We start from the raw sequence: 12,673 nt of genomic DNA on the forward strand, positions 1-12,673 counted from the left end.
CGCTACGTGAGTTGTGGTGGATACAAGCCTGATAAATAACGTTTAGAAGACAAAAGGAAATGAGGGTGCTGCCTATGAGGATGTTTTTCTATATACAAATAATATTATTTAAAAAACAAAACACCCTTCCGCTCAGCCGTGATGAATGCGGCTGTAAGAGAACGCTTTGGATGTGGGGTGTTGGTTTTGTTGCCTGTTTTTCAGCGGAGGGGTTAAGGTCTTATGTTACCGCTGTTAAATTTGCTGTGATGTGTTCATGGGGCTTGTATGCGGCTCCTGGGAGTGGCCGCGGGTTTCAGAACAGCCCGTGGAACAGAAACAGCCTTTGCAACCACTTGGAACTGGGTTCTGAAGAATAAAAGTACTTCTGCAATAAAGGTTTTTTCAGAGGGAGTTCTATAGAAATGGTAAGTAAATATGAAATAATTCTGGTTATGTATTGTAAAGAACGATTGCTTTGATTTGCTGCATCTTTTTCTGTTAATGGGCTGATGCCTCCTATTGGCGTGGAAGTTAATGGGGTTGCTTATGGTTAAAAGGAAGGACCCATTTGCACACAGGTGAGTGAAAATTCCATTTGAATTCAGTGTTGGTCTCTTTCACCTGCATCTCTTATAGAGTGATGGTCTGACTTGCTTAGAAATCTGTATATCCAGCTTGACAGTGCAGGAAAGACTGGAGAGAGAACAAGATGCCTTTCCCCTATACTGTTCACCTTTTTCCCTTATAAAAACAAAATGGGGTTTAGAAACAAATTTCTGGGATTCATTTTTCCCGTGGTTTTTTGATGGTGATTCATTTATGCCTCGGAACATCTTTAGGACAGCCTTCTGAATTTTGCAATAATCCAATCTATTTAATGCTTCTCACTTCAATCTCTATACACCACAGCGTTGTGTCAGGGCCCACCTCTAGTCATGCACATTTATCTAATGTTAGCTTTCTAGCCTCAAAAAAATGTTTATGTAATGTCAATTGACTTAAATAACTTCAGTATCTCCAGGTTACCTCTTTGAACTTAAATGCCCTAAAACTTCAAATACCTCATGGTGTTTGTAGCGAAGAAAAATGTCAATATATATGTTTAGTTAGGGATGGTCATCCGTGATACAGACTGATCTTGGTTCTATCCGCGTTGCTGTCAGCCAGCTTTAAATGGATAAATAGAGCTGGTAGCAAAGGGACTGAACTGCAGCAGAAAGCAATCTGAACAAAACATACATGCGTTAAAAAGAAAAAAAAAAAGGCTTTAAAGCTTTTGAAAATTTGCAAGAAGTTGTTGAAAACACGGTGGCTTTCAATCCGTTCACACAAGCACACGTCGCGTTCCAGCTCACGCGCTTGCTCTGCTGCCGATTCCCCTTTCGGCAAATGATTCAGAGCAGAATTAGTGCATGGGATCTCAGAGGAGAATAAAAGCCAGTGTTTTGAGAACTAATGAAGTCATTATCTAAAGCATTATTTACAATGATTATTTAGAAGATAATGAGACCCTTTAATTGTGTTTGTTCTGCGTAGCTAGCCTTTCAATAATTCAGAGGATTGCTGTACAATTTCCTCTAGGTTCACTTTGCACATTTTCATGCAGAAAATGTCCCAGGGGGTTGTAAAGCACAAGTCTGGGCGCCCCCTGTCGCATGGGCATCACCTGCTCACTGGGATGGGAACGGGGCATTTCAGGCTGCTTCAATGGCATGTGGAGCAAAATAAACGACGGGTCAAATAAAGCTGAGCCTTAATGGCCTTATAGGAGCACTAGTCTGGTACTAACATAGTCTGGTAAGGTTTTTGTTAGCATTTATCTTATTGGCGGTGAAGCTTGACTCAGAGTTTATTTTCATTTGGGGAGTCACAAGAGTTTTGTTTCAAACGTAAGTTTTTTAAAAGAGCCTTACTCATTTGTGTATCGGAAATTAAGAGCGTCGTTAGCATTTCGGTAGCTAATAAAAATGTCACCGGTATGCAGTTACATAGTAGGGAAGGCTACAAGTAAATATGAATAAAGAGGCAGCTAAGTGAGCTTCTGAAACACCTGTAATGTACAAACGAGCTGCTGCAATCCGGTTTCATTGCTGAATGAAGGGGAGACTTCTCATTCAAATTCAGAGCAGCGCTCCCACGAGCTTCCAAGGGCCTTGGCTCAGGCCTATGTGTGAAGCGCACTTAAACCTGCGATTCCTGAGACCAATAATTCGTGCATTGATCTATTGTGCCAGCAAGCACAATCCTAATTTAAATGGGTTAATTCCCCCAACAGAAAGCACTTTTTCTGCCCTTCCAAGGTGCGTAACACAAGCACAGGCTGGGTGCCAGGAAGGGTGTTCGCGCCACCATTAAACAAGCAACCCAGATTAGCGAGCTCGCATCTTCAGGATGAATTTCTTAATTAGTATCCTGCAGACAGCAGCTGCTCAGAAGCCATGGGGCAGAAGCTCTTTGTGGGGCCCGGTGGGAGCACTCACACTGCCAAATGAATTCCTCTGTACAAATGGTGCAAGAATAATGTGCATTTTAGCTGTTACTTAAATATAAGGATCATAACTGGGCCTCCATGGCTCAGTGGCTTGGTGCCTGACCCATGATTTTACAGAAGGGAAGGGATTTTTCTTTTGGGACTGAGTCATTGGTTCTGTACTCAGTTTCTGGAGCGTGTAGCCAGGAAAGACACCTTGGTTCTTTCTTCTGTTTCAAGTCTCGGTTTCCCATGCACTTTATATTTTAGTGTTGGATATGTTTTCACAATAAAAGAACTCAATGGGCTTTGTCTGGTTTAGATGTTGTTTGCAGCAATACATTCCTTCTAATGGTTTTTTAATGGATTTTTTTAAATAGTCTTTTGCAAAATGCTGTTGAGACCGAGCAGTGTGTGGGTTCCCTGTGGTGGAAGCTTGGTACCAGCTCCTCGCATAGAAACGCGTCTCGCCTGATCCACGGCTGTGTCTGCTGTGCTGGTCACTCTTGAGCTCTTTTGTAATCGAGGAGGGACGTGATGCTCTGTGCTGAGATTTCTCCTGAAACCCATTCCAGGCTTTTTCATGTCAGATTGGGTCACTGTGCCTGCAGTTCGGAACAAACCAGGAAGGTAAATGGAAGCACAATCTCCTTTTGAGGGCAGAACTTGCAGCCCTCAGCCTGGCCCATTCTGAAACTGTTGGAAATACGGAATGTGTGATTTCAGTAGAAATTCACCTTTAGTTTTTAAATATGATTAAAGAAAACCCCAGAATACGTTGCGAGGTGTTGATGCACAGCGTTTTGTTTTGCCTGATGTTATTCATTCAGATTGCTGGCTTAAGAAATGCTCCAATTCCAGATGGGAGCAAAATGACTCCTTTTCGCAAACCACTGCAGCTCTTAGATTTGCTGATTGTGCCTTTAGCCAGCACACAGTGCCTTGTAGGAACATTATACTCAGCTGTTACAAATACCAAGCTAAGAACAATCTATTATTACTGGATATAAACCACTTCACCGTTTCCATTGGGTGGAGAATCTCCAGGTGTGACAGGAAGGGACTTGCTCTGCAAAAAGAACCACACAGCGCCACAGCTTTTAATGCGTTCAACCTATTATCTCACAGTATCTACCCAACGCCTGGGAGGCCGTTCTGCTAAAGTGCTGGTTCCAAGGTTCAAAACACCCTGGCTGCTCATCTGCAATAAAAGTCCTTGGGGGAAAAGGGAAACGTGGGGCCACGCGTCCTTCTGCGAGTCAACGTCTTGGGAGTCTTTGGAAAGCCGTGTTAGGAGACAGCAAAGGGCAGTTTTCTTCACGGGCCTGTCAGGACGCCCACTCAGCACCTCCAACGTTTGAGTTAAAGATGCATTAATGTTTTGAAAGGGAAGGAGGAAACAAAGGCCTATAGAAATGAAATATCCAAGTATTACATCTGATACCTCGAAGCTGTCGTTGGCGAAACGGTGCTGGCTGGTTTGGTGAAAAGTCACAAGCCCTGTAAGGCAATTGAGGCTCCTCTCTAGAGAGTTTGGACGCTCTCAAGCCCCTTTCCATCTCTTCCAGAAGGCCACCGGTCACACTCCGCATCGCGGCTCTTCTGGACTGGATTCCCCCAAGGCAAATCAATCGGTTGTGAAAGCAGATAAACCCTTGACTAAAGGACAAGAGGAAAACAAAGCGGTGAGTACCCATTGCCAGTCCAGGACACGGCAAAACTTGTCTGCAAACTCACCTGAGTTTGTTGTGGGGTTTTTCTTTTGGTTTTGTTTGGTTGTTGTTGTTGTTATAAACGTTTAAAATAAGCATTTTTTTTAAATTGTCATATAAAGCAACTATGTAAAGCCATGTTAGAATGAGATTTATATTGTAGGATACGCATTCATTGTTAAAATAACCATAGCTCCTTTTCATGTTCCCCACATAAAAGTCGCTGCTTCCTATGCTGCCTTCCAAGTGCTACATTTATTTTAAAATAAATTAATTTCCATGCGTAGAAGAGCACATTTAGCTTGCTCCTACGACAGAAAGCCGTTTCTCACCACGTATTTGCACAGTCCATCGGTAGTTACTGATGGTAAGATTTAAAGAGCAGTTCACCTGGAACGAGGTTCAGAGCTGTTAGAAGAACCAGAGCAAGTTTCCAGAGCAGGCCCTCAGTGGTGCTCAGCAGGGTGCTGTGTGCCGGCTGTTTCCGAACTGCAGTGTGGATTTCGGAGGCTAATTTTAGGTCCCAGTCACCCTGCCCTGTGCCTGAAGGTTGATCCCCAGGACAGGCTGGACAGACAAACGGCCGCGAGCGGGACAGCTGCGCACACTTGGCTCTGAAGCTATTTATAAGGCTTTTGTCACAGTTCCCATTTATGCAGTATCCCCCAGTGTATTTTCCTGTCTGATTTCTCTTCCAACACGAGGCAAATAAACCGTGGAACAAATGGGTTTTAGAAAGAAAACAGATAAAATCACAGGATGATAAAATTTTTAATTACAGCTAGTGTATTTTTTTTAAACCCTAGAAATAAGAGAAATCACTGCAAACTCCAAGTGAGCTTGAAGAAAATAAAGGCAAAGTCTTTACATTTCCCTGTAATCCAACTGGGTTCACACATCCGTATACAAGAGTTGGGTTTAGATGGTATATTTGCTCTCTGTGCCTTCTCTCAACTAAATGGTTCGTTGCTAAGCTATAGGCAGCATGTGCTGTGCAGAATGACTCATAGGCTGGTAGGTCAGGATGCTTTTCTTGGGTTTCGGTTGAGCGTTCTTTTTATCCTACACAGATATAAATAAGTGCCCTCGTTGACTTCCCGATCGTTCAGTACTAGGAAAGGAAATGTGAAATTATTTTAATTGCATTAAAATATGCTTTCTGTGGTTAAAGAGGAGCTGTTTCATTGCCATCTGTTATAGCTTTAAAAGTTCTGTTCTTCCATACTGAAATACGTAGCACCACAACACAGTATAGTAACATGTGAAAGAAAAACAAAAACTGGAGAATTTCTGTAAAATAGCGGTTGTTTAAAGAAAATAATTAATATGGAATGTTCTTATTAAAATGAATGGTTTTGTTGCAGTTTGGGAGAAATCTGAGAGCCCCAAGAGGAGGCAGCGAGGTTCCCCAGACCTCGCTGGTTTGGGAATGAGAGCTTAGAAGGGGAAATGGTTCTCCCGTTTCTTCCTCTGCTCTTGGGGGGTGAGACAGGAACAGAGGGAAAACGAAGGTGTGAGCAAGGCCGGGCAATGGAAGGTCCCCCTGGGCAAAGCTTCACTATCGCTGCTCCTTGGGGTGGTGGCCGGGGGTGTTGGTGGCTCCTGGTGGCATCAGCACCATGTCCCCTGTGCCCTCCCACCACCGCTCACATCCAGCTGTGCTCACATCCAGCTGTGCTCACTCCATCTGCATCAGGTTCCAACCAGAAGCTCGTTCAGTTTTGCTTCTATTTCAATCTGGTTGTGTTACCCAGGGACAGTGGTGAACTAAACTAAAGGTGTCCATACTCGTTTGCCGTACCAGCTGGGTTTATAGACATGATCTCGTTCAGGGCCCAGCAATGACTTGTTTTGTTTGTTTAAACATCTGATGCACACCAAAAGTCTTTGTTCCACGTGTAGTAAGTTCCTTCGTGTGTAGCCCCCTGTGCTCTTCCCTCTCGAGGAGGTTGGTGTTTGTTGTGTATATTTGCTGCCCCTCCAGTTCCAGTGTCTCCCCAGACGTGGTGGGTTCCCACCAGAGGGACATCAGATGAAAACAGGAAAAAAATCAGAGAAAAAGGGAAAGGGGACACTGGTTTAATTTTTCAGGAAAGGCTTGTGGGTTGTTCCCACCATCCTGCCCCATAGCAGAAGTCACCAGAGCTGAATCCGTGGCAGATGGTCGGTGTCTGTGGCACGAGCAGTCCTGGTGACCACCTCTGCTCCACACCGACTGCACAACGGCTACGGAGAAGGTTGATTTTCAATTCCAAGCAGTCATCTGCTATATTAGAAAGAATTCACTGTTGTTTGTTTTGTTTCTTTTTCCTCCTACCATCTTCTGCTGGTGGGTGATTAGATGATTTTGAGGGCTGATTAGACAAAAGAACAGATTCTAAGCTTCCTTTTCCGAATACAGCTTCTCGGTTGGTATCGCAAGGTTCAACGTTTCTCAAATATGAAATCCGCATCTTGAATGGTACAGAATGACAAGTCGTTCTGGTCAAACAGGGACAGCCTGACTCACCAGCAGCACGGAAAGGGTGAGAATGAGGGTAGTGGTGTTTGGAAAACCAGGTCTCGGTCACTTTGTTTTCCCTCTGGGAGCGGTCCTGGTTATCCAATGTTAGATGTTATGTAACATTTAAAAGATATATATAAAAAGCAGCTGCTTTGTCAGTGCTTACAGACAGCACACAGACAACAGGGAACTGCATTGGGAAATTCAACATCCACAAGCAGAGAAAAGAGAGACCGGCTTTCCTAAAAGAAAGAGGGTCGAACTACCTTGAGCTGAGCAACATGGTGTGAGGCCAATTCCCCAGCTGCTTTAGGTTGTTTATTGAGGTTTGTGAGCTCTAGGAGACCAGACTGTCTTATATTGAGTGTAGCGCACTGCAAAACTGACATGTGATTTCAGCAATACCTTGACATTCAAAGAAGGAATCGGTGCGAAAATCTCTAGCACACTTAATGCTGCATATTTATTCTGTACCCTGTCATTTGGTATGGCAGGAGTAACAGCAGAAGGAACAAAGGTCCCTCTTTGTGTGCTGCTTTATCCTACTTAATTCCAGGGGTGTAGCAGAAAGTGCCCTCTTTTGACTCCGTAATCTGATGAAGCAGTGCCATTTACCACTTAACTGCCTGCTACTTATATCCCTGCTGCTTTATCCATCTTCTACATAAACCCCGCACGAGATTCTTCCTGAGATTGACAGAGACGAAACGCCATGTGAGGAACAAATTGCTCCTGATAACATTACTTGTGAGGCGGATTGCAGCGCGGTCGAGTCCCCCATTCTGCAGCGTTAGCACGGTTGGCACCACGCACAGCCCAGCTCAGGACCAGGGATGTCCCATCCTCTGCTGGTCACCAAATGCCACCTCTAAATTGTTCCATTGAGCTTGAAGTCTATACTTTGAAACTTGTGCTTTACCATGCAAATGTATTTAAGATCTATTTTAATGAGCTGTTGGTGAATTTTGTTCCGCAGTCCAAAAAGGGCAACGAGAAAACAAAACAAACTGCTGAAAAGCCTCCACGATGCAGATCTGAGGGAAGAAGCAAACAGAGAAATAACTCAGTAAGTGTTAAGAAGAGCAAGGTGAGTGTTACGTGCTCTGGAATCTCCCAGTGGCTTTACTGCCACTTGCTGAAGCAGCTGTGCCAGCGTTGGCAGAGTCAGAAGTGACTGCATGGGCTGAGTGTCTGCACCCTCCCTGCCACCCAGACACCGAAATTCATCTCATATTTGCTTCCCAAAGATGTATGGTTTGGTTTTATGGTCCAGCACACATCAACTCTTTGCAGTTTTAGGAGTTATACTATGAATGTTAACCAGCTACAGGACTGCACCGCTATGATTTCTCTGTTCTTTTTCACTCTTCATATTCCAGTTATTTACTGCTCTCATTGGAAGATATCCAATTTAAAATATTGGACAATTGCAAGCAATCCCTCAGTAAAAAATTACACACTGATGTTAAATTTCTTTGTTATTCCAGCATATGCATTTGCAGAGGAGGCTTGCGAAAGAGGGGGGGCAACACCTCTCCAAAAAGCATAGGGGAAAGAAGCAGTGAAGACAAGTTGAGGATGCCCTTTGTGACCAGGATGGACCACCCCGTTTATTACAGAGAAACTGCTTTTCCAGTGACTTCGGGGTGCATGAGCGATAGGGAACTTTATCTGATGTCTACTCCATCTTTTCTATTCGCTAATGGATCCACTCTCCAGAGCTTTCAGTGCTTCAGTAGATACAAACACGATAAAAACTGCTTTAAAAAAATCCATAAACACTTAAGTGTTTGGCAACTCTCAGACATTTTACTGTACCATTTACTCAACAGTTTAATGCTTAATAGAAGAAACTTGCCTGTTAAATATTCATGTGCAGATTTAGCAGATATAACACACCGCAGTTTGGTTCAGTTTTTCTAGCTCTTTTCATTCATGACAAAATTAATTGTTTTGGAGCGTGGAAATTGCATTTGCTGGAAAGTAACACCTGATTTACTCGTTTGAGGTCAGTGTCAGGTTCTATTTGAGAAAATCTGCCAGTATTCCAGTTTGGGGCAGCAAAGTTTTGATTGTTCAAGATTTGGAGCCTTTTTGGCTTTAAAAATGAGATGTGAGCTGGAGTTGGCCCTGCGGACACAGCTGCACCTCGTTTGGGGTGACAGCCCCCTCACCAGAGCCCTTTGTGGGGCTGGGACCTGCAGGACACCGGTGGCTTCAGCACAGGGTATGGGGTGTATTGCTGGAATGTATTTTAAACACATGTATGGGCGGGGGTCTGTGCCCGGTGCGGGGGGCTTGGAGAGGCCTCTGTGAGGTCCCCCCATGATGGAGAGGCCATGGGGAGCGGATCTCCAGGGTCCCCCCATGACGGAGAGGCCATGGGGAGCGGATCTCTAGGGTCCCCCCATGACGGAGAGGCCATGGGGAGCGGATCTCCAGGGTCCCCCCATGATGGAGAGGCCATGGGGAGCAGATCTCCGTGCTGTGACCCCTCCAGAGCAGATCTTTTTCCTGAAGGGGAAGGTGGAGCAGTTGGGAAGGAAAGTGTGAAGTTGAGTCGGGGAAAGGCACAGAGGGAAGGTGGTACTTTAATTTTTATCATTGTTCCTCACTACCTATATTTATTTTAATTGGCAATAAATGAAATCAATTTTTCCCACATCGAATCTGTTTTGCCTGTGATGGTAAATGATGATTTCCCTGGTTTATCTCAACTTGTGAGCTTCTTCATCTCGTTTTCTCCCTCCCAACCTGCTGAGAACTGGGAGTGAGCGAGTGGCTGCAGACACACCACATTGCAGCAGGAAGAATTACTATAGATGTTTGAACAATCCAACTTAAAATATATAATTTGACAGCTATAGCCGTTAAAATATAGTATCTGCTGAGGTGACTCACTTGGGGACACGTTTACATTTTTATGAAATACGTATATCTTTCAGGTTGTTTAATGTTTGAGAAATTATCTCTTCTTTTAAGCAAAGTGGTAACCAAAAGAATGTTTTACTCTGCTGTAAGTAAAATCCTACACATTCTTCTATCATAATGTCAGGTTTCAACCACGTTAATATTCTTAGCTGAATATGACACAGATTGGGGTAAGCTGTTATTTCTGAATTAAAGCTACCCCAAACTGGTCATACACGTAGACTGTGTTGAAAGATTGGTAACTTGCTCAAATGATGTACTACTGGTTGTAAGTGGCAATACCAGGCTGGAACTGGTGTTCTTGCAAGCATGCCACAAGGAGTTAGCTTTTCCATTTCTTGACTTAGTTCGAGCTTAATTTTAAATGAAAGAGCTTTAAATGGGTCTGCCTTTGTGTATTAGTAGTTGAGTGTGTAGAGTCAACATAAAGGACGCTATGTTCTACTCAGTGATAACAGATTTTGAGCAAGGTGGTGAAACGTTACAAACAATGAGATCTGGATGGCTGATGGGGGTAGCCAAACATTGATTTCCATCACAGAATAATACCTTTTGTGCATTCTCCATATGTAGCGATATCTAGAACATTTTGGTTAGAAAAAGCCAGAAGAAATCGATTCGATGAAGGGCAATTTCTGTTTTGACGTCGCTGACTGAATGTCTCCATCAGGCGGGTGGCAGGGCGCTGAGCGAAGGGCCGGAGGCGGTGGCCAAGCAGCAGCACGCTGTTGCCATCAAGTGGTAAACGCGTTGATATCTGTGCAGTCAGGGTGATCAGGGCGGGCTGGCATCCATTGAATGATGAAACAAAACGCACAAAAACAAATGTTCCGCTTTCATTTCTTTTTGCTATCCCTATCCGCTGGCGATCGATCGAGTGAGATTGTCTCTTGCTTTGAATGAAAGCTCTGAAGAAGAAAATTTTCAAATAATGCCCTTACGGTGCGACTTTTGAAAGAATTTGAATTCCGCTCTTCCCCTCAGGCAGAGCTTTAGCAAAAATGACGTGAAAAACGTGTTTTCTCTTTACCAGAATGTCAGCCCTTCAACTTCATCTGCATTGTCATCCAATAGCGCTGCTGGCATCACCAAAGCGATTACCGGAACGCTTCCTCTACAGCAGCAAATGCACTTTGTCAATGTCAAGCCCCAGCATCTGCAAAATGAGAACAAACAATCCGAGAGCACAAAACATCTGGAGGTGGCGCTGCTGCGAGCGGAGCGCGGAGGACTCGGAAATCGGCTGGGGTGCCCGAGGGTGGGTAACAACCCATTCTGTTCATCATATCTAACCCTGCTGGGAGACAGTTACATCCAATAGAGTTTATTCATAGAGGTGTTTAATCCAAGGAGAAGAAAAGTGGTTTTCTGCCCAGTTTTCGTCCAAAGAGATAGCTTAGTGATATTAAACATTTTGTAAGTTATCAAGTCTAGAAGAGCGTTTGGATCTGAATTCATGAGCTCCTGCTTTAGCTTTCACTGAGGTTATAATACTTTTGCTAAGGTTATAAGCTTGTACTTTGGGTTACTGAGTGGCATTCCTATACTTTTTAATTACTATACTGACATCAAGCTCTCTCAGCATTGTCTTGCACTAATTTTGTGCCCTACCAGCAGCATCTCTGAGCCCTTTGTTAGAGCAACGTATTTACAAGGAACTTCTTACTGTTCCCAAAGGCTGGAAATGCCCGTATTGTTTTCTACCTGACCCTAACCTGGCTTGGTTAATAGTCAGAGGAAGTTTATTCAGCATGAAGCGTTAGGATACTCAAAGTGTAGGATGTTGTGCTGCTGATGCTCTGAAGAGACATCTTGCTTTTTAGGTGGCGGAGGATTATTAAATTAGGCACAAAACGTCGCATGCGTGAATATAGATACGTCACTAAAGTGTTCTTGTTTAGCTAGAAATTCAGCTATGGCAAATCGTATGTTACCATCATCATATACCTGAGAAAAACAGAAACTGACCATTTTCTGTTGTGCAGGAAGGGCTGGTGGGGCAGAAACCCGGGAACACGGAGGAGTTACTGAAACGGTCCCAGCAGGAGCTGCTGTGGCTGCAGAGACAGCTGTGCATCCACGCCGGGGGCGCCGCGGGGCCTTGGGCGCCCGGCAAGGTGAGCGCCCCTACGATCCCTTCAGCCTTTCCTAAAGAAAACTCTCTGCCACAAGGTAGGATCACGATATTGGGATTATTTTCCGGGGTATATCTTGGCCTGACATACAGAACTGTGATTTCCTTTCTTCTCCCCGCGGCGCTGCTATATGTGCATGCTGGTTATCAACAGCCCATCGTCAGCGCAGCTGCATCCAGCCCTGAACATGCAAAAATTATCATACTTGGTGCTGATACTTGGACATATAAACTACCAATGGTGAACTGTTCATGTTAACAATGTCCTAACATACCATAAGTTCCAGTAAAATGGGAGTTCTCATCTGCAGCGCCATAACAAGTTGAATATGTCAAGTTTTGATGACTCAAGTTTTGATGACTCAAGTTTCTAAATGTTTGCTTGAGATAAAGAATATATTTTTAAATCTTCATAGCCGTAAATCCGTGCTGATAGTTTAAAATAAAAAATAGTTGCTATTTTATTTTCAGAGTGACTTAATTTATTAATCCAATTTTCCATATTTTAAAAACACAGTTTCCAGAAAGTTTATGACAATTTACATACTTCATACATATATACCCACGCATACCCATTTACAGACATACATGTTTTAAATCCACCTATGAAAAGGAATGAGAAGAGTTGGTTTGGTTCAGTGTAACGCGTTAATAATGCCATTCTACAGTGATCTTCCTTATTTTCAAGTATCAAGTTGGCTTAGCAAGTGCACATAAAGCAACATAAAGCAACAGGTATGTTCATCGCGTCTCTGACCCAGGGAAGATCGTTTCCCAAGATGTGTCACCTGGGATCTTCTGGTATCACTTGGTGTCATACGCTGCAAATCTGTATGTGTTACTGAAGCTCGGTATGGTGAGTGCAGATATAGTCATAGTCAGGAGAAACATTTGGGTTTGAAGCTTACGTGTAGCTCAACTGAGGAAAAAAATATCTAACT

The 12,673-nt window shown here is 43.7% G+C and overlaps 1 protein-coding gene across 1 annotated transcript; it reads left to right on the plus strand.

Annotated features, from left to right (window-relative positions):
- The first annotated feature begins 244 nt into the window (after nucleotides 1-244).
- Nucleotides 245-12,144, plus strand: LOC136109046 (uncharacterized). Its single transcript, XM_071815855.1, has 5 exons — nucleotides 245-407; nucleotides 4,021-4,137; nucleotides 7,644-7,733; nucleotides 10,632-10,856; nucleotides 11,584-12,144. The coding sequence occupies exons 1-5, from the start codon at nucleotides 405-407 to the stop codon at nucleotides 11,989-11,991; spliced, it is 843 nt and encodes a 280-aa protein (XP_071671956.1). The 5' UTR covers nucleotides 245-404; the 3' UTR covers nucleotides 11,992-12,144.
- The last annotated feature ends 529 nt before the right edge of the window (nucleotides 12,145-12,673 follow it).

Source organism: Patagioenas fasciata, chromosome 17 (assembly GCF_037038585.1).
Source record: "Patagioenas fasciata isolate bPatFas1 chromosome 17, bPatFas1.hap1, whole genome shotgun sequence".
Classification (NCBI taxonomy): domain Eukaryota; kingdom Metazoa; phylum Chordata; class Aves; order Columbiformes; family Columbidae; genus Patagioenas; species Patagioenas fasciata.